The sequence below is a fragment of the Parasteatoda tepidariorum genome, chromosome 4 (assembly GCF_982258835.1).
Source record: "Parasteatoda tepidariorum strain Cologne lab strain chromosome 4, Ptep-v5.0, whole genome shotgun sequence".
Taxonomy (NCBI): Eukaryota; Metazoa; Arthropoda; class Arachnida; order Araneae; family Theridiidae; genus Parasteatoda; species Parasteatoda tepidariorum.
The window spans coordinates 11,723,497-11,749,055 of record NC_141758.1 but is presented as its reverse complement, the minus strand read 5'-3'; the positions used below and the strand labels follow the sequence as shown (position 1 = coordinate 11,749,055).

The 25,559-nt window shown below is 30.1% G+C and overlaps 2 protein-coding genes across 6 annotated transcripts in view; both read right to left on the bottom strand.

The window, feature by feature from the left end:
- Positions 1-24,771, bottom strand: part of LOC147810697 (uncharacterized) — a 32,597-nt gene extending 7,826 nt beyond the window's left edge. The window contains exons 1-2 of one of the 2 annotated variants that reach the window (XM_087160681.1): positions 24,349-24,771; positions 15,993-16,651 (exon numbers count right to left, since the gene is read on the bottom strand). In XM_087160681.1, the coding sequence (XP_087016807.1) occupies positions 16,210-16,651; positions 24,349-24,740 (834 nt within the window). In that variant the 5' untranslated portion in view covers positions 24,741-24,771 and the 3' untranslated portion in view covers positions 15,993-16,209. Of the gene's footprint in view, positions 1-15,992; positions 16,652-24,348 lie in introns of those variants that run through there. The other variant, XM_087160680.1, reaches the window with a different exon arrangement.
- Positions 240-9,795, bottom strand: LOC107447171 (uncharacterized). 4 transcript variants are annotated; one of them, XM_087160674.1, is made up of 4 exons: positions 9,220-9,440; positions 8,127-8,227; positions 6,970-7,084; positions 240-1,857 (listed from the first exon to the last, which is right to left on the bottom strand). In XM_087160674.1, exon 4 carries the CDS (start codon positions 1,755-1,757, stop codon positions 393-395), a length of 1,365 nt encoding a protein of 454 aa, XP_087016800.1. In that variant the 5' UTR covers positions 1,758-1,857; positions 6,970-7,084; positions 8,127-8,227; positions 9,220-9,440; the 3' UTR covers positions 240-392. The 4 variants fall into 4 exon arrangements, with proteins under 4 accessions (XP_087016800.1, XP_087016802.1, XP_087016801.1 ...); XM_087160676.1 differs by lacking the exons at positions 8,127-8,227; positions 9,220-9,440 and adding an exon at positions 9,457-9,795; XM_087160675.1 differs by lacking the exon at positions 8,127-8,227 and having other exon boundaries at positions 9,190-9,440.
- Positions 24,772-25,559: the final 788 nt, after the last annotated feature.

The window sequence follows — 25,559 nt, the reverse complement described above, 5'->3', positions numbered from 1 at the left end:
TGATATTACTTTACATATATTATACTCTAACAAAAAATATTTTTCCCTCAACTACAGCAAACCTAATCAATTATTATATCCATATAATTTTAGTAAACCTATTTAAAGCGTTTTGCCATAAAAAAAAAAAACATAAAAGCATTGAAATTCACCAAACTTTAAAATTTTTTAGAAAGATAAAACACTGCTTGTTCAGGATGTTTCTTTTCTTTTTTTTTTTATAAGAGCTGTCAAAATAGTACATGATTATGGATAATTTAATGATCTCATGCAACATGTACTACAACATCATAACATAAAACAAACAAACAAAAAAACTATTCAATAGGTTTTTCTTTGATATGGACACACATGTGAGCAGTTAAATCATTATTGGTAGAAAAACTCTGATCTCATGTCTGGCAGGACAAAAGTTTTTGTTTAGCGTGAGTCTTTGTGTGAGCAGCCAAATGAATTTTTCGTGAATAACTTTTGTTGCAAATATCGCATGAATAAACTTTTGCAGTATGGCTAAGGATATGCTTTCTTAAGTTACTTCTGTTTACAAATGTCTTATCACAAATACTGCAAGAATGAGGTTTCTCTCCAGTGTGAATATAACTGTGTTGAGTTAAAATAAACTCCCTTGAAAATGCTTTTCCACAGATATTGCAAGAATAGGGTTTTTCATCAGTATGTGTGCGGCAATGCATCAAATAAACAGATTTATGCCCAAATCTTTTATCACAGAGATCACTAGAATAGGGTTTTTCCTTATTATGAACAGTACGCATATGAGTGCGCACACTACCTTTCTGTACAAATCTTGTTTTGCAGATACTGCAAGAATATGGTTTCTCCTTTGTATGAACACGCAAATGGACATTCAATTTATTTTTTCTCAAAAATATTTTATTACATATGTTGAATGGATGAATATTTTCTCCGGTATGAATACGTTTGTGCTCAGTTAAACTGGACTTAGTAAGGAAAGTTTTATCACATAAATTACAGGCGAAAGGTATTTCTTTAGTATGAACGACACGGCAATGTGTATCTAAACTTTTTTTATTTGTAAACTTCTCATTACATACACTACACGAAAATGGTTTCTCTTTAGTATGAGTTCGACCATGGTAGAATAAACCACCGGTTGAGGTAAATCTCTTGTTGCATAGGGTGCAAGAAAAAGGTTTTTCTTCTGTATGAACACGAATGTGAGAATTTAAATTACTTCTATGAGCAAAACTCTTATTACATGTACTGCATGAGAAAGGTCTTTCGAGAGTATGGACATTACGATAATGTTTACGTAGGCTACCATTCAGAGAAAAGCCACGATTACATAAATCACACAAATAAGGTTTTTCACCCGTATGAACAAGATTATGGCTACTTAGAGCACTTGATGACTTATAACTCTTATCACAAATATTACACACAAAAGGTCTTTCCTTCGTGTGAACGGCTTTTGTATGTCTACTTAAATGAAATGGGCTGGAAAAGCTCTTATTGCAATAGTTGCACACATGATTTTTCACAGTTTCTCCCGAATGAACTTCATTGTGACGAACTAAACTACGTTTTAGTGAATAGCTCACAGAGCATATAGTGCAAGAGTAAGAAGTTTTTTTATTATGGACTTTGCCGTGATTAACCAAGTACCCTTTATGCGAAAACTTTCTGTTACATAAAGTGCAAGAATAAGGTTTTTCCTGAATGTTAACACAACTGTGTCCAATTAAATTACTTTTAAACAAACTGCTCTTATGACACATAATGCAAGAATATGATTTATCTTCGCGATTCCGAATTATAAATCACTACCGCAAGAAAAATTGTCACTGCTCATTCTGACAAAAACTCTTGAAGTGAAACCTGCGGATGAAAAATCAGTTTGTTAAATACTCTATAAGATCTTCTCACACTAATTTGGAAATTTGGAAAATATGTACACTATAAATGGGGCTTCCTTGCTTTAAAAGTAGCAGTAAATAAAATTCGCGCAATAAGAAAATTTGAAGATTTTTACACTAATTACATGATCTTCTTACAAAATATATGCAAGAAACTAATAACTATGTAATAAACAAATTTTGCAATATGTACACCAATGGCATGATCTCTGACTTCTAAAAATACAAACCTACACAAGTAAATGATATTCACAATTTAAGAAAATTCAGAAAAACAATACATCAAGCATACAAAATAGTAATTGACAAAGATAGATAATAAAATGAGAATGCTTTTAAAACCACAATTAAAATAAAAGTTCATCAACTGTAAAATGCTGTTTTTCAGTGCTTTGACTCTGTTCTAGCCAATAAGATACAGGACATAAAAGAAAAAGAGAGAGAGAAAATGTTCTAATCAAAACAAAGAAGACAATCTTACAGTACACTTTTCCCACCATAAATAAAACTAGAACAATAAAGGTAGAAAGTATAAGTAAGGTTAAAGACAGAATGGATTAATCCAAGGATTAAATTGTCCTCTCCAAAACTGTTTTAAACTATCCAAAACTCTTTTAATCAAATTATGTCACAATTTAAAAAAATATTCTGCAAAATAAAAGGTTAGTTTTTGGCCAAGAAACAAAATGAATATGTTTTTGTATTATTAAAAAAGTTTATTATTATTTTTAAAATTTTATTACTTATCCTTATGCAAAAACATAATTTATCATTATTAAAAGCATATTTATTCATATTTAAAGGATAAGGTATTCACTTTTGTTATTCAATGAATTGTGCAGCTTCAAATATTATTAATCTTCAGGGGTCTGTCCAGGCCGAATTTACTACCATTTAGCAGTAGTTTCACAAATTCAACTTTAGGAAAAACGGTAGTTTCACAAAATACTTTTTCTTAAAATTTTATTTTTGCATCCCTTAAGAAATGATAAATCCATATTTTTGAGTTGATTTTTTATTTTCATTATTTATTTTTCACACATAATGTCTAAATTTTCACAAAATAGCTACCTCTCAGAAAAACCTAGATAGACCCCTGATCTTGTTCTATTATATCATATTATTTTCCTTTAATAGTTGAGAGTAAATTGTATAAAAAGTATCAAATATTTATTAATGTATGTAATTATTATGTGTACAACAGTTACATGTATAAAATTTTTATCTTTTACCAATGTTCAAGATTTGGACACTTTAAGATAGTTTAGGACAGTAAAACAAATGTGCCCTGTCCAAAACCAGTATAGGAGGTCCAAAACTCCAACCCTGACAAAAACTATATTTTCAGACATACCCGAGACACGTAAATATCTTATCAGGAAAGCATTAAACAGAGCTCATTCTAGGCAGAAAAAAGGGCAGGGTGCAAAAGTTTTAAAAAAAGGGCATTATTATTCTAAAAAGGCAATAATTTCTTTCTATGGGCTTTACACTTTCTATTAAAAAACATTGTCAATTTTTTTTTCTACTTTACTAAAAGTACCAAAGCAATCATATTAATTACTAATTTTTATTAATAAATTAACACATATATATATATCAAGTTAATGAGCTAATTAGCTTAGTAATTTAATTTAAAATGCATGCATATATTAATAAAATAATAAATGTATGTTTTTAAGTGTCTGTAGTTATGATTTAATAATTAAAATGATTAATAATAATTATGATTTAATGATAGAAGTTACTGCAAACTTTCAAAAACAAGTGCAACAAGGGGATGTGATGGCTATTTTTCCTTTCCCATATAAATCTATGTATTGACAGCAATGACAAACTAAATAAAAAGAGTTGAAAATAAAGAAGGGTTGAGGAAAGAAACAGTAAAAAGGGTATGGAGTCTATTACATCAGGGCACTAATTTACTTCAGGGGCAACAGGGTGGATTCTTTTGACTAAAAGGGCAGCAGGGTGCTGCCTAGAAAAAGCTCTGCATTAAAACAACCCCTTAAGTTTTGAATATAAGAAAGATTTTATAAAACAAAGTTAGCTTGTTCTTCTTTATTCCTCTAACCATTACTATTTTTATGTAAGAAAAAAACAAAGGTAATAATGCAATCATTACAATAATATACCTGTAGAGAAATCTTAATTCCAACAAGTTTTTACTTTTATTTATGTTTTTAATGTTGCTTTATATATATATATATATATATATATATATATATATATATATATATATATATATATATATATAGATAGATATATATATATATATAGATAGATAGATAATAAAAAATAAGCACCTTTTAAGCAAAGAAAAAATATTTTAACCACTTTTTCTACATAATTTTTTTTTAATATTTTTAAGTATAAACATGTGTAAATTTTTTCCAATCTATACACTACCTAACAATATTTGATGAGGGACTTTAAATTCTTGAATTTATTTTTAACTTTTTCAAAAACCACTTAGAGTTATTTTATAACTGCAAAGGGGCTTGGGTCATGCAAATTTGCATACTTATCATTAAAAGTTAAAGTTTTATAAGGTTTGCTAAGCTGGCACTAAATTATGAGAGAAAAAAATGTTTTTGAACACCTTGTAGAAAATGTAGCAATAAATTTATAATTATTCATCTTGACTTACTTTGGTTACGATACATAGGGGTGCACAACCTGCGGCCCGTAGACTGTTGATGTGTGGCCCGCGGGAGCTTCCAAACGCAATAAAAAAGTTTACTTTAATTTGGTTTTTGTTTAAACATTATAAATTTTCTATAATAATAATATTAAATTCAAATTTACATCACTCTATGAAATGCGTTATCTTTCGTACTTTCATTCTGCTAACACTTTTTTTTTTTTTGTATATAATGGTAAATTAGTTATTGTGAAAAATGGAAAAAGTTTTTTTTTAATAAAAAATATCTATTTTTTTAGTTTTAAATAAATTGAAACTAATAAAAATACTTAAGTGCCCCATGGCAGAATTGCGGCGACACGGCGACATTGTCGCAGAACATTACAGAGTTCTTGCAGAAAAAATTTTCCCTTAGAAAGTAAAAAATTTTGGTTTTCGTTTCTGCAAAAATTTTCGAAATTTTTTTTCTCTAAAAGAAGCCTTTTTTGCACATCCGAGGGGAAAGAAATGTTCAAAATTTTTCGATTCTTATTTGAGAAAAATGAAAAAAAAAAAAGAATATTGATTCAAAAAATTTCTTTAATGCAGAAATGTTTGAATGATTTTTTCCCTCCACAATTATATTCAATAGATGATTTTTTCACGCATCAAAGTGAAAGAAATGCTCGTTATATCTTAAATTCTTATTTGGGAAAAATAAAAAAAATTGCTTCTTTTTTTCCTTTGCGGATTTTGCGATAAATTTTTTTTTTTTTTTTTATGTGATAAGGGTTTACGAAATGCGAAAAAAGAAATAATTAGTGGGTTTTCCTCTTTCAAAATAGGAGAATATTGCCAGTGATATTAGAATAAAAAAATATTACAAAATCATTTTTAAAAAAAATACCTAGAATTTTATTATATCCAGATAGACATTTTTGTAAATACGTTTCTGTTACTTTGAATTTAAAAATTTTATGAATAAGGTGTATATTAATTATTATTAATAGTATCTTGCAGAAAGATATTAGTGCTAGAGAGGTTCGTCGCAGAAAGCCCAAAAATATTCTGCCACGGGGCTTAAGTGCATAGAACACTAATGTTTACATAAAAATTATCATGTTTGCCACTAACATGACTAAATATGCGTGTGGCCCTCCATTAATCTACCTGTCGTGCAAGTGACCGTTTGCTCAAAAAGGTTTGAACACCCCAACTGTATGCAACAATTACATAAGGTTTTTATAAGTAGAATATTTATGGATACAAGGAGCAGCAAAATGTTTAAAATTTTTCTCAAAATATTGGACATTTTTGGCTATAAAACCTGAATAGGAGGTTGTAGAAACACAAACTTGGAATTATTTTATAGAAGATGTTTTTAATTTCATCCTTAATAATTGAAACTTCTTTTTTAAATGAATAGATCAAAAGATACAAAGGTTTATTGGTAATCCTCCCTATAAAATGAATTTCTTTTTAAAGAAAGTTGAAAAAATTTGAACGTTTCTCCTACCGTAACATGGATCGAACTAAATAAATACTCATGATTTTGCTACTATAACGGTACAAAATATCAAGGAGATTAACAAAAAGAAATGAATAAGATAAAATTAAATTGATATTTCAAACGTCATTATCTCTTTTGTAAATGCATTTTGTATGATGAAAAGAGTCAAATGTGACTGATATACACGAAGTACATTTTAATTTACTACTAATCATCGTTATATTTCAAAAACTAATCATAGCTGGCAATTTCAATGCAAAGACTAAGTGTATCATTAAACATTTCAGTAGAATTTATTTTTAAGAAAGGATTACATTAATGATGGCGTCTTCTTGTGCTGCTTAACTGGCAAATATCTTACTGGGAAATATGTTGAAGAATAACATACAGTACAGAACCCATTATCCAAAAATCAGAAAACCGGAAAACCAAAAAACCGGAACGAAATTCGATACATTTTCCTGCCATTTTTTTTTTAAATTTTTTTCCTCATAAGATTTTACGATTTTTCTTTCTTTTTTTAAAGATGTTTACCTTACCATCATTTTGGAAATAATCATTAGTGTATTACTTCATCGTTTTTTCTTATTTTTAAGATTATTTCCAAATGTTTTTTTTTTTAGTTGGACTGAACAATAAAAAAAACGGCTTTTTGTAGCGATTCAGAAAACCGGAAAAATCAGTTATCCGGAATAGCGATTGTCCCAACCGTTCCAGATAATCGGTTCCCTACTGTATATAAAAAAAGTATCTTTTTGCTGGGTAATATCGTGAAAAAGAATTATTAAAAAAAAAAAGAGTAAAATTTTTATTTTAACATGAAACAACCAACCAAAGGCATAAAAAATAAATTATAAAATTTAATCAGGATTGTTTAGAGATATTTGTGGCCATATATTAAAAAATAAAAAAAATCCAATATGATCTAAAAGGTTCCTTACCAAAATTGCTATATCTTTTCTGGCCAGGGTAGAGGCTTCACGTTCCCTTTGCGTAGCCGCCTTCTCCCTTTTAGAAAATTGCAATCAACAAGGGTGTTAGGAAAAAAGAAGATAGCTGTTAAAGAATATATAATTCATTAAATTTATATATTAAAAAAAAAATAATTCCTGAAAAAAGTAATGATTTCCTTTGATATTCTCAATACAAATACTTGTACTTTTTCCAAAATCAGTAACGAAAAAACGAGTAAAAGTACTAAATTTTGAAAAATAACGAATTACAAGAAAAAGTACATATTTTTTGATTTTACTGCAAGTAAAAGTATTGCCATGCATGCTTGTGTCAAGCTCTCCATATAAGAATGCATTAGTTGAAAAACTCAAATCACAGAACCTTTTATTATACACTGCTTTAAAAAAGTTATTATTATATTACTATTTATCTTTTGAATACTACTCATACAAAAACAAAAAAAAAACTTAGAGAAACGACCGCCTTTGGAGGACTAAGAGCTACTGCGCCCACCTTGATCTTCTTAACCTTGAGTTCTGAGCTGAGATAGAAGTAGGTTTGTTGGAAAGCCAAACACAGAACACACAGTGTTTAGTCCCTAAGCATGCTTTGCACTCATTTTATCAGCACACTGAAAAAATTAAAAGCTAAGACAACCACTCAGCCACTGGGAATCAATTTACTCATACACCTAAGTTAAACCAAATTATCGGTGGAATCAGAATTCTTCAGATAAAATACAGTGTTTTCATTACAGAAAAAGAATGCGAGCGAATTTCTCACCCTTTCTCAAAAACAGGGTGAGATTTCAAAAAATTAAGTGAGATTTGCAAAAATTAAAAAAACACGAATAGACTTGGAAAAAAAAAATTTTCTTTAATTATAATACATTTTTAACATCTTCCAATTGAATATTTTCTCTGCAACATCATATGGAAAATGTTCTATATCTACTTTTTCATCAGCTATTATATTTATTTGGCTGAAAAATATCCGTATTTGTTTCGTCTTGACCGTTTCTACCGACATTTGTTTCATTTTCATTTGTCCGTTACGGAGTAGAAGATGTTGCCTTAACAAGGTATTTGTCCATCTTACATTCATGCACAGAAAATGTTAAACGTCTTACATGAAGAAACCTTACCTACGGTGAAGATGTGGCTGAAGAGAAATGTGTTCTGAAAGGAGTTTCGTGGTTCAGGGGGGGTGTTCTGCTTTTCGCACCGGTACTGGTAAATAGGGAAGCTAGATAAAAAGGACCGATGTTCAAAATAATGAAAGATCAAGGAAGAAAAGTGAAACGGATTTAATTCAAAATGGCAAAAGACGAATTTTTTTCCAAAATTCGCACATTTTAAAATTGATTAATAGAGTGCGCGAACTTCTCACATTAATAATTTTTATTGCGAGAAAAGAAAAAAATATGCGAGATTCTCGTGCTGTAGTGAAAACACTGAAATAAATCCATTTCATCAAAGAAACAGAATAAAAAGATTATGAGATTAATTCAAAAGATAACAATTTAGATACATGTGTAAAATAAACTGAATATGCTTTTAATTGATTTTTTTTTTTTTACAATGAAAGCATTGATAGTTGACACAAACATCACTAAAAAGTTCACACATTGAAATTTTTGACTAAAAATATTTATTCAACTAAAGAAATATTTCAGTAAAACCTAATTTCCAAATCATGTTGTATCAAAATTGCTTTTAAGTTAAACAGAGAACAAAAAATTTTGGATCTAACAACAAAATAATAACTTTATGCACTAAACGAGTAACAAAAGCTAAATCTTTAAGTCTGAATGTTAAAACATTCACATAAGTGGTTTTTATCCTGTCCAGCAAACGCCAAATTATCTTTTTTTAATTATGAATGATTTTTTTTTTATTATATGATTTTTTATTATTTAGATGTTGAAATGAAAATTACTTTAGATGTTGAATTATTAGCTCATCCTTACATAATCTATAATTTTAAGATTCTATAAATATCCCTTATTCGCATATAAAACTTTTATCAATTTTAAAGTCGATTTCCATACATTGATATTTGTTTGAGAATGCACACTTTCACTTAGTATTACGAACAATCAATGCTTTTTTTCTAAACTAGAGATGTCGAAGCTCTTGAACCATACGCATACTTTTTATAAATGGTTAGTTAAACACAATTGACAATAAAAAAAAAAAATTTCATACATTTAGAACATTTCAAAAATGTAAACATACAAAATAAATCGTCAGTGATTTTTCTTAAAGCGAAAATAAAAACGAAAGAAGAGAGCAATACGAAGACTCTAAATGTTACAGCTATAATGCAGATTAATATTGTGACAATTTTGGGCATTCGTCAAATTAAGAAAATAAAAGTCCATTTTTACTAAAGCACTGAAATAAATTCAAAATCGACGCGATTTCTTTAGAATCTTTAGCTTCTATTGAAAAATAAACAATTGAAATACATACATAAGCGGTTACGACTAGTTAAAGTGCCTCGGAAACCGCTGAAACTATAAATTTGAAATATATGCTTAATAGATATTCGCGATCGCAACGAACTATAGGGGGCGTTGTTGTATGAGACTAATACCTGCGATTTCTATATGAATAGTCATTCAGTTACTCTGGAGACGTCGTTAATGTAGCACGTAGCATTGCAACGTTCCTTCTTTATTGTGGCTAATTAAATTTAAAAAAGAAAAATGCTTGATACTCTTTCTTATGCAAATGAAAACATAATGGTATCTCTTTTTATTAGAGAAGGAATATCCAAAACACATCGGAAAAATATTTGTACATTAACAGAAAAAAATATGTATATTCTTATAAGAGTTAAAACCTAATGCCCGAGAAATAGTTTTACTAAATTTAATGATATAACATGAAAGACCCATTTAAACTTTACATTCTATAGTTTTAAGAATCATATTACTTCAAAAATTAAAATGAACAAAAAGTATACATAAGCCTCATAATTTTATGAAATTTAATTTTGTAAACAAAGTTTTTTGACAATAAAAATCATTATTTAGAAACTAAGAAACGTAAAATAAAGAATGCTGACGAAACAAAAACAAAAAAACAATTCTTTTTTGTCGCCATTTTTAGTGCTACAAAAAATTCGTCTTTGGGATTTGCCAAAAACAAAACAAGATGCAATTTTATTTTTTCAGGAGGGAAGTATTTTACCGAAAAAACGAAAATGTACCAATTTCCACAACATAAAACTTTATCTTGGTAAACGTACGTTTTGGAAATGTATTCATTGTAAATCATTTGAAATCTTATTTATCAGAGTTCATATGGCGATATGATTGTTTGGAATCTATGCTAAACTCTATATCGGCTCATTTTTCACCGAAATCCAATTGACTATTTCAATTTTAAATAAAGTGTTTTATTTTATGAATTGTCGCAACAATTTTAAGTGTAGATTGGTGGCACTTAAAAACCGCCAAATCTGTAGTGGCGGTGGCGTTAATAAGTAAGTACCGAATTTTTATTCCATACTTTTCTGAATCATATTACTTCAAACATTGGAATATACAAGAAGTATACATAAACACATAATGTTATGCCATTTAATTTTTCAAAAAAAGTATTTTGAGAACAATTTTTATCAAAAAATTATAAACTAAAAAACGGAAAATAAAGAATTCTTAGGATAAAAAAACGATTTCAAGAATTCTTTACATTGAAATAAAAACTTTCATATTGTTTCTTTTTTTATTATTCTTATAGTTCTTAATCAGACGTAAAAAACCATTCTGTAGAGAACCATCATCAAATGAAAAAAAAATATTTACAAGCACATTTTTTATTGTAAAAATCATTGCACTTATCTGATTTATAATTCCCGGAGAATTCCAAAATGATGAGTTCCTTGTTTGAAAACTTTATTCTCAAATAAAAGATACATAGTTTATCCCTTCATTACTTTTAGATAACATACTACACAGCAAAATTTTATAATTGATATGAATTTAAATATGTAGCTAAAAACAGAATAGCTGAATTCTAGTTGAACTTATTCTTTCAAAACTAAAAAATACTTACCAAGAAAACGATTAAAATAAATTAAGAATCAGCACAAATGGCACTATTTCAAGTAACTTGGATAATTTTTATTGTTGTTTTCCGAATTATATGGATACAGAAATATATACTATTCCATAACGAAGAAGAATATGCTATAACTATTACAATTCTGTATGTTCTGAATTCATATTTATTCACTGGAATGACGAAAGCAATGTTGACTTCACTTTAATTCGTAATGAATTGAAGACAGAAGAAATGCATTTTACCTTAATACACACATCTGTAACAGTATCCGAAATCGGAAGTCATCAGTTGCAAGTTTGTTGATAATAGAAATTAAAAATTATTGAGGAATTTTTCTTCAAATGTTTGGCGTGTTCTGTTCCTGAAAGATTTACTAATATTCTGGAGATTTTTTTCAAGTTCTTCGGCCTTTTCCTTAGGGAAATTTCGTTTCTTATTTGCTGCTAAAGAATGGCGTCTGATTCTGTCAATGATTTCGATGGAACTAAATGAAAACGTGATAAATTAATGTCTGATATTTACAGGCTCCCGCTAGACGGCGTACTCGAGCGTTGCGATCGCGAATAAGGAGCCCATAAGAGGAATTGAAGTTCTTATTTTCCCGTGGGCAACAAAACAAACCCTGGATTTAGGGGTACCTTTTTAGTGGTTTGTCTTATTATTGGGTCCCGCAGTGGACTGATCGTTAAGACACGGTTCCCAGCAGATCACCGAAGTCAAGCATCACTGGCTGCGGTCAGTGTGCGGGTGGGTGACCACTTGGATCAGTCTGCGTAGGGACCGAGGGTGTGCGGTATTGGTCCTCGTTAAACTGTGCTACCGTAAAGTGCTCGACTTCGCGCGCAGGTCGTCGGGCTACCGAAGCGGGGGTGCCATCCCCTCCACAAAAGGATCAAAATTGTGATGGCATGTCTTCGGATCATCCTCCGGGATGTTTCCCAGACCGTCGCCAATAGCCCATTGTGCAGCTCTAGTGCGACGTAAATTAACAACAACAACAACAATCTTATTATTGGCGTAAAAAATATTTTTATCACCATTTTTTTATAGTAAGTGCTTAGTTGTAAAAGCTCTGATATAGAATGTAACAATATAATAAAAGACATGGATAAAAAAAAAATTATATTTTGAAAGTTAATAAAACTTTTTACTTAATATAGAAATATGCTTTAACGTTGTTTATTACATTTATTTGGCATCCCGTAATTTGTATTTAATTAAAAGAATACTTAATGGAAAAAATGTTTGCTGATATTGATATGAGTTGTTGATATTAGCAATTTTTCCGCTCTACCTAATACTTAACAAAAAGTAGAAGAAATGACTTTAGAATCTTTTTGTGTCCCTGAATATAATCGATCAATAAAAAATGCTTATATATTTATATAGTTCATCAAAATATACCAGGAAAAAGAGATTAATCATAATGATTTTGATGTCCCCAAATTTGTACTAAATTTTAAAGCAAATTATAAGGAATGTAGAAGTTGTTGATAATCAGTAATTTTGCCACCCTCCTCTAGCTACGCCACTGCAGTTAGGAGTTGTGTTAATATTCTTGTCACGTTCATAAGAAAGACGATAACCAAACATATAGCACAACTCGGAGTATTTTAACATTTCAGTTGCGCTTGACTATATTCTTAGTGTCGACCACCATGATGTGGTTCAGTGTTGATGGTTTAATTAACCGGAGAGTTCAATTTGAATATGACAAGAAGATTGTTAACCCCAGGTAGTATTATCAGAGAAATGGGGACCGGCCGATAGGTCACTTCTACTCGCTTTTTTAAAGGGCGCTATACCATGGGGAAACTTTTTATCGTCATAACTAATTTAGAATTTAATGTATATTAAAAAGTGAGTTGAGTGAGTAAAAGTGGTTCGTTTTTTAAATAATCTGCGCAGACTACTCATAAGAAACCGTGTGTGTTGTAAATATTAGCAAAATAAAGGTGGCAGCTATTTTAAATAATATTTAATATGAACTTAGAAGTAAAAAGAAAAAGAACGATTAGAAAAAATAAACTCAGAATATATAAGAAATAGAAGTATCCAGATTACCAAAGTACAACTCTACAAGATAAACAAAAATAGCGTGAGGCTCGCTGATAGCATGCTCGATTTATAACAGCCTCCTTCGAGCATGAAAACAGTCAGTAGTCAATATTGTCACTCAAAGAACTGCTCTCACACCAAGTAATGTCTTTTGAGCATGGAACTGAGGTGCTGGAAGTGCCTTCGTCAGAATGTCTGCTCGCTGCTCATCACTTCTGACGTAACCTAATTCAAAATGTCCTTTCGAAAACTCATCTTGGACAAACTTGTATCTTTGATCGATGTGCTTAGTGCGAGCGTGAAACATCGGATTTTTGATGTACTTGATGGTACTTTGATTATCAATCTGGAGGATTGGTAATGAGACGTCGTTGGCTATCTTGGCAAACAGGCGCTTTAACCATATCAGGTCTTTGGTTGCATCCGCTGCTGCCATGAACTCTGCTTCTGTTGTTGAATTAGATACAGCCTCCTGAAATTTACTTCTCCAAGTAATTGCACCTCCGCCGTAGAAAGATATCACACCTGTGCGAGATCTTCGAGTTTCAACACTACTGTTGTTATCTGCATCACTAAGCAACATAAGGCTTCTATCATCTGTACTGCTACATTTACATACAATGCCATGTGCAGCGGTAGTACGATGGTACCTGAATGTTGTCTGCACAATTTCCCAATCAGTTTCTGTGGGATTGTCCAATTTACGAGATACTAAACTTACTGCAGAAGCAATGTCAGGTCGGGTCCCCATCGCTAAATAAAGCAAGCTACCTACTGCTGATCTATATGGAATGTGACTACTAAGAGGATTGGCCTTCTTGATCTTTATCATCCGATCAGCATTCGGAAGTTCATATTCAACCTTCAGATTTGCTTTCTTCACCGGAATGCGTGATGTTTTGGTAGCATCCCCGAAACGCTCTAGCATCTTTTTAGTGAATGCTTCTTCGTGCAAGAAGATTGAGAAGAGGTGGTAGAAGAGGCTTTCACAGAGTTACGATTTCTCCCTAGCTTTACTTCTTCTCCCCTGTATATTCTTTGGCAGATCCCCGTTCTTTGAAGTCGCCTGCTGTTTTTAGATTGCTGATCAGAGTGCTGCTCGTTGCTATTCTTGCGGCTGTCGAAGCGAAAGTGCCTGAAGGAGTTTTTGGCGCATTAGAAAAATGCGAGACTTCTCTATTATAAGGAAAAAAAAACACTTTTCAAACGAAAAACTCAGACAAAATTAACGGACTTTATCAGTAGCAATTAAAATTAAGAGCGCATGTGATAATGTATGTTTAAAGTTACTTTTATAACAAGTGCCGCAATAGTTTTAATATATAAAAATTTAGCTTTTTTATTCAGCGGAAAATATATGTAGCATGATAGTGTAACACTGGATAGTGTTTTGATTTTTATCTTACTTTCTTTTCAGATTTTTTTTTATGGCTAAGATTTATAAAATAAGTAATAATTTACAAGATAAAGGTGTATTCCAATTGCAATTTTAATTATTTCTAGTGTTTATGAATTCAAAATCTGTTTTGTGTAGTGTAAGTGTATATCGTCTTTTAAAAGGTGTTCTGAAAATATGTTTGAATGTTAGAAAATACGGTTCACCGTCTCTTTTAAAAATAATATGTATTTTATTGCCTCAAATTAATATTTAGGTAAAAGTATTTGTTGAATTCCAAGCATAACAGAAGGGAAATCACGCAAGTATTTTATGCTAAAAAATACATTAAATACTTTGGAAATCAAAAATTCTACTAGAATATACTACTTTAGGGCGCAATGTTTAATTAATTGGTATAAAATAATAATAGAACCTCAAAAATTAAACTAAAAGTTAATTAACAGTACTTGTAACAGAGGGGACAGATAAAATCCCCCATTTTTGACATGCACTGTTATTTAAGCTAAATTCTGTGATTTGGACAACCCTAAACATTATCTGTAATTTCTTTTTTTAAATTATCACATTTCCAGGTAAAATAAATTATTATAACACTTTTAAAATAGCAAATATATATTTTTTTAATCCCAAATAATGCATCGTAGCAGAGAGGACGTCTTACAAATTTGACAAAAAGTTAAAGGGAAATATCACTGCTAAAAGTGACTCTTGGGTTATTTAAAGTAGGAGTTGGCAGCCCTGCTATAATTTAAACCAGTGCTACATCCTTGTAGCTTTAGTTATAAGTTTATATGATTTTACCAGACCGTGTTTAAAAAAAACATGTGCATTGTTTCTTTCTTTCTTAACTTCAGTTTCTTGGGTAGCAAAATTAACTACCCAATTTTTCTCTAGAACTTTTTATACTTGCAAAACTATATATTGCAACATCAAAAGAATCCCAGTGTTTTAAATGGCGACTGGTTTACATGAAATCTGTCGGGTCACAAAGTCCTCCAAATTTCCAAAACAAATCGAAACCTCTGGGGGTACTAATCTAAGAGTTTCCTTGTCTCTTGGATTGGGTTCAAAATTACAATACTACGGAGTAGCCATAAACTCTAATTTGGGTCGGCTGTTCAACGATGGTTATAAAATAAAAAAGTTAATTAGCTCAAGTCGCCATATTTAGTAATTCTATGTAATTATTAGGCAAACCACTGTGATTTTAATAGTAAATTTAAATTTTCGTGAATAGTACCTACACATTTTATATGGTGTTTTACGAACTCATAAACTATCGATAGGTCGTAGAACAGCAAACTTAGATTTGCCAATTTTTATGTTTGGATGCATCTGCTTTGATACTTGATATGCTTCCATCAAGGTGCACATTTGGCTCTGTGGTCTTTCTGTCTGCTTCGTTTCATCGGAAACTTATAAATGTAGATAGATATTTCAAAAAAACTAAAAGGAAAAGAAAAAACAACAAGAAAAACTGTTTTTGAAAGTCTCAAACAAAAACCAATCGTACACTGTTTATTAATATGTAGAAAAAATATTCCACGTTCAACAGTGAAACTAATAGCGCAAAGAGTGTGTTCTTAGGAAACAATAACATATGGAGAAATCATAATTAAAACATTCAAATCCTTTCGAGATTAGTCCTTAATATCTTTCATGAAATACTTTGAATAAATGATTCCAAGTTAAAGTATTCAATCTATCGTGTAGAAATCTTTCAGAAGTAAATACTTCTGGACATGTTTGGGAACGCTCAGTTCCTCCACTCCTTCGGGCAACTTAAAGTTGTCTCTTAATCTGTTTCTGATGATGCATCTTGAAAGGTGTTTCAAAGATCTCGGACGCTTATCAGAAGTTTCCTCATAATTCACTAGATTGCAGTACCATTGCCATATGTCATTTATCTTCGGATAGTTTTTAGGATTGATCCCCTCAAAAAGTTTGAAAATATCGGTCTTGGTCAGAAGGGCATCTGGAATAGAGCTCCAGAGTACTCGCACGGCCATTTCAAACACTGCAGATTTATCAAACTGACTATGAAGATCCAGAACCTGAATCGCACGGAAGTTGAGAGGATTTCTAGAAATACCATTCCAATTTTTGGCCCACTTAAGGTAGCCTTCATCATCCAAATACCTAAAAAAGAAGAAATTTTTTTTAAAATAAATACTCTACTCTAACTAATAATTACTCTAATTCAATTTTTGAAACGCTTGTGAGAAACGTTACTTTGTTTCAATACATTTTAAAAGTGATTGCCAATACGAAATTATAGCTGGTTCTATAGTATGGGGATCTGAATTCTTAATTAAAGTAAGAATAGTCAGAGTGGAAAGGAATTCCTAAAATATGGCCCCAATAGTTTCGACAGGACTGCCTCCAAATCAATTTTTAGAAATAGAATAAAATAACAAAAATTTCTTAAAATCTTAAACAATTTCTAGATATAGAATAAAAATCTAAAAATGTGATATTTCAACGACTGAACTATTAGGACAAAATATTTCAGATGAAAGCTACTCACTGTGTTTCTAAGTAAAAAATCCAAATCTGAAATAAAAGTATTTTTATTCAGAAGCCTGATCTGATCTTGTAGTACAACTAAGAAAAATATTGTTAGTATTCCACTTATTTAATAACCCTCATTTTACCCAAAAGTAATTCAGGGGGATTACTTTTCTTTACTGTCAGGATAACAACATTAATACTTTCGTTATAGGGATCCTTTTTCCTCGAACTCAATACTAATCATAATAATTTAAAGAGTAGACCTCCAATATGCTAATACGTACGAATTATCTTAATTAGAGAATCAGACACGTAAACCTACTTCATCAGAATAAATATACCGTTTTTTTCGACGAATTTAAATCTCTGACTCTCAAAATATGAGATGTAGCCACAATCTAAACAATATATTTACCAAAAGTAAAATTTAAAGAATAAAACAGTGAAAATTGTGAAGAAAATTGGAAATATGATGACAGCGAAAGCTGACGTCATCAGGGGGTACCGGTCCCGGAAGTCATAAATGTCTGGCATTTGTGACTTTTGGGGAGTAATATCTAGAGAAAAAAATACTTTTGTGTCTGATTCTGAAACTTAACTAATAGTTAGCAGTATTAGTTAGTTTATTTAATGTTTGGCCTTTAAACCATTCAGTTATTTAACTTGTGATGCAATAATAACGCCTACTACATATAACCAATTAATGACACTAGAGGTCGGCTTTCTTCAAGTGTAAATACTCAAATCGTAACTTCTAAGAGTGATGATTTTTATAAATGTTCTTGTTTTAATATTAATAACTCTTTGTCTTGCGAATGTTTCTTATTTAACATCTACAAGGTGTATAGTAATGGTGAACTTGATTTAACACACGTTAATGACTCTTGTATCAGAAATGAACTGTCAGCGTTGATTAACGATTACAAACCAAACAAAATTAAAGACGCTAAGTTAACGATGAAAATTATTTTGAAAGATGAAATCCCAGTATGTCAAAGAGCTAAACGTTTATCTTTTTCTGAGAAACAAAAAGTAAATTATCAGATATCAGAGTGGTTAAAAACAGATATAATTAGAGAGAGTTGTTCTGATTATTGTTCCCCAATAGTTCTTTGCAAAAAGAAAGATAATAGTTTAAGATTATGCATAGATTACCGGAAATTAAATTCAAAAACAATTAAAGATAAATACCCATTACCTCAAATTGAAGATGTGTTAGACAAGTTGCAGAGTGGTAAAGTATATAGTAAACTTCATTTACGTAACAATTTTTTCCACATAGACGTGGACGAGGATAGTAAAAAATACACCTCATTTGTGACACCTGATGGGCAGTATGAGTTTAATAAAGTGCCATTTGGGTTGTGTAATAGCCCTAGTACATTCCAGAGGTACATCAATTATGTGTCCCGTGATCTTCTCAGAGAAGGTGTTGTTTTAATTTTTTATGGATGATATTTTTATACCCGCAGAAAGTGAAATAGACGCACTGAACAGGTTAACGAAAGTATTGCAAACTACATCCGAATATGGACTAGAACTTAACTTAAATAAATGCCAATTTTTGATGTCTAAAATTAACTTTTTGGGTTATATTATTGAGAACGGTACCATTAAACCCTCTTCCGAAAAAACATTAGCTGTTCAAAATTTTCCTGTACCTAAATCTACTAAACAGGTGCAGAGTTTCCTTGGGTTAACCGGATATTTTAGGAAGTTTATTCTTAATTATGCTTTAATTGCTAAACCATTAAGTGATTTACTTCGGGATAATTGTGTATTTTCTTTTGCCCCAGAACAACAAACAGCATTTCAAGCAAAAACTTTCTGAAAATCCAGTACTACACATTTTTAAACAAGGAGCTTTTAAACAAAGCTTGAGTTGCATACCGATGCAAGTAAATTTGGGTATGGTGCTATTCTTTTTCAACAATCTGATGATAACAAATTACACCCAATACACTATATCAGGGATGGCGAACCAATGGCACGCGTGCGATTTATGGCACCCGACACAATATTTCGGGCACGTCACCGATCACATTTGTTAATACACAAATGGTATTACACTATGAAGCATATGTAACAGATAAATTAAAATTCACAAAAAACATACAAAATAATAAACTATAATTAATAAAAAATTAAGAAATAATGCTAAATAAAACAATTAATAACCATAAAAAAACAAGCTAACAATAAATCACTAGCAAAAAAATTAACAGCCCTGCTTAAACTAACATCTTACAACCTAATATAAGTTATTTGTCATCTAATCTGCAACAACAGAAGTCACACTGATGTTACTTTAAGTTGAATTACGCGTATAACTGAGACATTGGAGAAAAAAAATTTCAATGTAAATAAAGAGTTTGTGTTGGTAGTATTTAGTATTATTATTTTCCCAATAATCACGAAGTTAAAATTATTTGACGGCACGTCTATGACGTCATCAAACAATTTTTTAGGAAAAATTGCACGTTTGTGTACAAAGGTTCGCCACCCCTGCACTATATGAGTAAAAAAACGGCTCCTCAAGAGGAGAATTATTCAAGTTATGAACTTGAAGTATTGGCTATAATTGAGGCTTTAAAAAAATTTCGAAATTATTTGGTGGGAAATAAATTTAAACTAGTAACAGACTGTTCAGCTTTCCAAAAGACTATGAGTAAAAAACAATTAACTCCTAAAGTTGCTAGGTGGGCATTATTTTTGGAAGACTTTGACTATGAAATTGTACATCGCCCAGGTAAACAAATGAAACATGTTGATTGTCTAAGTAGATATCCTATTATGCATATTACTTGTGACGAATTAACCTCTAAAATTGTTACTAACCAGAAAAATGATGAATATATTAACTCTATTAAACAACTTTTGGAAAATAAATCAATTGACGATTTTGTGGTAAAAAATAATGTTTTACATAAACTTGAGAATGATAATTATTTACTTGTGGTCCCACAACAAATGCAAACTGACATTATCAAATCAACACATGCTAATGGTCATTTTGGTATAACTGAAACTGTTGATGTACTTAAACAAAACTATTATTTTTCAGATATGAAAAAATTGTTGAAAATGTGTAGAGTGCATATTAGTAAATAGGAAAGCAGGAAAAAGAGAAGGGTTTTTGAACCCGATTCCTAAAAATAATATTTCCTTAGATACTTACCATATTGATTTCATTGGTCCCATGCCTTCGACCAAAAAGAATTATAAACATATTTTCACCGTGGTAGATGCGTTCACCAAATTTGTTTGGTTCTACCCAACCAAATCAACGTCAAGTCAAGAGGCAATAGATAAGTTAAAAACTCAACAGATAACTTTTGGGAATCCTTCACGAATAATTACTGATCGAAGTACTGCGTTTACTTCAACAGATTTTGAGACTTATTGCCAAGATGAAGATATCGAACATGTGAAAATAACAACAGGTATTCCTAGTGGTAATGGACAAGTGGAAATAATGCATAAGATCCTCATACCGATACTGGCAAAACTATCAATAAAAGATCCTACTAAGTGGTACAAATTTGTTCCAACAATACAGCGTACCATTAATTCTACAGTTTCTCGGAGCACTCAGATTACACCTTTCCAGCTGTTGACTGGAGTGAAAATGAAAACCAAAGAGGACTTACAAATTCTGCAAATGTTGGAGAAAGAAAACATAGAATCATTTATCCAAAATAGAGAGAACATTAATGATGAAGCCAAAAAGATTATTTTGAAGATCCAAGAACAGAACCGCAGGCAGTACAATAAAAGAAGAAAGAAAGCCAACGAATATCGAGAGGGAGATTTAGTTGCAATCTAGAGAACTCAGTTTGGATCTGGTCTCAAATTAAGATCCAAGTTCTTCGGTCCATGCCAAATCACAAAAGTGAAGAAGAATGATAGATACGATGTGCTAAAAGTCGGGAATCACGATGGACCAATAAACACTTCATCTTCAGCTGACCACGTGAAACCGTGGTCAGTAAATTAAAAAATTGCTTCATATTTTTATACTTTGCTTTCTCGTTCTTTTCTTTTTTTCAGGTAACTGCGTCTGGTAGCTGTTCTGGTAGTTGTTCTGGTGTTCAAGAAATGAGGACATTTTCTTGTCAGTATGGCCGATTCTGTAGAGTTTGGAGCTGTTGTTACAGTATTATAGTGTAATAACTGCGAACATTACGTCATTCACCATCTTGTAATATTAAAAGAAGTTGCATCATCCTCTTGACATTGAGAGGCGCCATCCAGTCCAGAAGGGGAAGTCCCGAATTTATAATTAAGTCTTTATACCATAGAACAATCTAATTTCTTATTCACATCCATTCTGGCGATCCTGCGAGAAGGCAGCTCTCACCAAACATGTCACTGTTATATCCTTCCATCCTTTTATTTCTATTAAATTGTTATATTTGTTTTATATATATATATATATATATATATATATATATATATATATATATATATATATATATATATATATATATATATATATATATATATATATATATATATATATATATATATATATATATATATATATATATATATATATATATATATATATATATATATATATATATATATATATATATATATATATATATATATATATATATATATATATATATATATGCAACATAAAAAGCTTCTATTAATCTTTTTATGTTATCCTAATTAATTATTCGAATCGAAATGCTTTCTCACACTTTTAAAGCCACATCCTGCTCTTAAATCTATTTTTGGCTCAAGTATGCATACTTACACGACCTATTTAACAAACCATTTGTAATTACTAAGATTTCCCCCTTTCCCTAAAATATAACAAAATAGAGGGAAATTCATTTGCTACTTTTCCTAGAATAAAAACTTAAGCACACAATTTTGGAGGGCGAATTTGAGCTCCGTCTTTCATAGAAAATGTTTTGAATATACTGTTTGAAGCTAAATAAAGTATTTTCGCCTTCCAACTGCTATCTGCGTGGCATATACATATATATATATATATATATATATATATATATATATATATATATATATATATATATATATATATATATAGTAATGAAGTAAAAATAAGAATGAAACTTAATTTATACAAAATAGTACACCTACAAAAAATCTTCAATTCATATAAGTAATACTGTTAGAAGATGAGGGAAAGGAAGAAGAGTTCAAGGAGAGATAAGTTCCAAAAATTTGTAGTGTTCAAATCATATTCTAACTACCCGATAAAATCATACTTAAGATACTTTACCTGGTATGAAATATATATGCGAGCATATGCAGTGAAATCTGTTTTGCGCTTCAACCTGATATGGGAAACACAAGTGTTTTTTGCATTAACTTGGTAAAATTCGTGTACGAAGCCAATATTAAGCCATTGATAAACAACTCTTGTGGGTAATTGCAAGAGGGAAATCAGCATAAGAATTTTGCATGTTTTTGCTCAATCTTTTTAAAAAATAGTTTAATGGTATAAATCTTTACACCATAGAACTCCGAAATCCAGAATCAGTGTGAAGGTGCGACGAAATAAAATTTGCAAGGCCTGATTAAAATGTGTCGAAGGTTTATAGTCTAATAACATAGATATAAAGGTCTCTATATTAGTCCCTGTCTAATAGTTACGAGGGGAAAATAAGTTTTTAATCTGACAATTGCAAGATGAAATCTCGGTCTGGTTACTGTCAGAGATTTATATAAAAACAAAAACTGTTGGGAAAAAATGTAATTATTATGAAGGTTTGTCAGCCTGAATATTTAGAATACACTTTCTTCTGAAGAGAAGGGTGGCTTTAATTTTTCAAACCTTATAAGATTATATGACAAAATACTTCAAGACATAACTTTTTTTCCCAACATTAACTTCGAAAGATCTTTCAAAACAATGTATCAATTTTCTTGCGATAAATATGACTAATATTAGTAGATAAACTTATAATAAGTTAATAAATGCGTTTCCAGAAATCATATCGAAAATAGAACTGCTTGCGAAACATTCATTTCTGGACAAATTGATGAATTTTATCTTATTTCTAAAATTTCAATTGATTGGTTGTAATTAATTTATAAAAAAAGAACTTGAAATAATGAAACAAAAAAAAATATTAAGGCAGAATTTGTTATAATTTAATCAAATCGCAGAAACGTTAGTATACTACTAATATTTTGTATTAATTTAATATAAGTAATTAAAGCTAAATAAAATATTAGTACTAATATTTTGTTGCGTTATGTAAGATAAACTTCTTTTTGATTAAAATAATGACTTCATGTTAAAATTAAATTTCGCATCTTTTAAAATACAAAAGTTGTAATTGCTGTTTTTTGTAAAATATATTAAAACTTTTTTCTGGTCAACGTTGCATTCAGGTAAAAATTTTTATTATAAATTGCATTCATAGGCATAGAAACATTTTAATTTTTAATTTAGTTTAATAATTTTTAAAATTAAAATTCTTCAACAAAATTAGAATTTAAATTCTTTAAAAAAAATAGTAGTTTAATTCATAGATTAAAATGTCTATATGCATGAATGAAATTTTTTAAAACTAATATCGATATTTCTACGTACCAAAAAATAGATATTGAAATTCAGGATCTCTTTTTACCTCTAGACGGTTCAGTGTATATAGTAATTGAACATAGGCTATATATCCAGTATAATAAATAAAACATAGAGTTGAAATACTGGGACCATACCTACTATATCAACTCTATGAAATAAAACCCCTTACCTTAAGAATTGTCTATCGGTAATCTAGGTTAATAATATCGAATGAAATGATAACGTAAGTTTTCTTACCGGATAATAATTTGGTAATACCTCCGTCAAAAGAATTTTTCATTTCTGAAAAATTCTTTTTTTTCCCCGAAAATGAAGAAAGAGAGAATTTCAGTTTAGGACATTTTTTTCTTCACATTTTCAAGAAATACTTAGAGGATTATTTTGTAACTATTGAGGTGTTTTGATCACGTGATTTCTCACATTTATCTACAAAGTTGAAATTCGTGATGTTTAAGAGACTAAAAATGAATTATGAGCAAAAGCAAGCACTTGTAGTTTGTGTGGGGGAGTTTTCAAATTATTTAAATGTAAAGAGTTCAGCGCAATTTTCATTAACTATAGCTTTAAAAATATTTGAAATTCAATCTACTATTGGTCTTAAAAGTAGAAAAAAATATTTTTTAGTATTCAGCGTTATGAATCTTAAAATCATAAAACTAAATTGAATGACACTAATTATTTTCGCAAAGGGTAAAACATAAACAAGATTTAAAAAAAATTAAGCAGAAAAGTAAACGAAATAAAAACTTACAATTTAAAGTCGGAGCAACCATAAAAGTTTTCGTTTAGAAATATTCCGTTAGAGGCTCCTGCTTCTGTTATACTGATGAATGCTTTGGGATTGACTGTGAGACAATTGTGAGAAATGTCGAAGTCGTCTAATGGAAGTTTGTTCTTGAACATAGTCCAGAGATCCAATTTAAGTTCCTTAATCACTTTTAGGACTATATCAACAGTCTCACCTTCACAATATACGACATTTAAGTACATATGATGCAATATGCCATTAAGAGTAGTATCTCTAATGTTATTAGCTTTATCTCTATATGAAAGAAGAAAGCGTTTTTCGTCAACGGTAAAATATTTATCTGGAGATTTAGCAATAAGCTTGTCTAGGTTGTCTAAAGAAAAGAATTCAGCCATTGCGAGAACTCTGAAAAGTCTAATAGTAATAATAGATTCAAAATTATTAAACTAGTTGAACCCTTATGCCTACTAGTACGCATGCGCATTGTACATTTTGAACTGGCCAATAAGATTGAACGTCATACGCACGTCATTTGTTAAAGTACGCATGTATGCCGTCCCCTTCTCTAAAGACTAGGATACTCCTCCCACAGTACGCTTGACTTACAACCCACGTGATTTGTACATTTTCTTTTTTTCCCAAAAAAAGTCTTAATTTTTCAACAAGAAAAAAATAAATAAATAATAATTGATTTAAAGAGAAAAGAAAGAGTTTATTTTCCTCCTAACACACAAAATTATAATAGTTTTATATATGAAACAGCAAGATTAATATGATTATGATTAATCATAACGAAATTATTGGTTACTTAGATTTGTAAACTAATTAACTGTAATTGAAAAAAAATAGAAAGTGAGAAATTCAAAATGTGTGACACAATAACCTAATGAGTCTGTGACATATTGGTTGGTCATTTTTTGCAAACTTTTTTTATATTTATATCACTGTTATATGAAATTAGGTCAAGTAGTTTCTTTTAAAAATATATGTGAGACAAATAAACTTGCGGCTTTAAAATTTAATATATAAAAAAATAATATGAATATGAGACAAAATTCAGTTAAATATACTGAATTTGAAGAAGAAAAAAAAAAAAACATCATTTAAAAATATTTTGGGAAGCAAAGTGCATTTAATTTATACGTTGCAACATTGAAATATGCGATTCGTTAAAGTACACTCCTTTTACTTGCATCTTTCCATATCAAATTGAT

What these genes read in the sequence shown, in the direction of transcription:
- LOC107447171 (XM_087160676.1), bottom strand. Translation starts at nt 1,757, where the DNA reads ATGTGTCATAAGAGCAGTTTGTTTAAAAGTAATTTAATTGGACACAGT.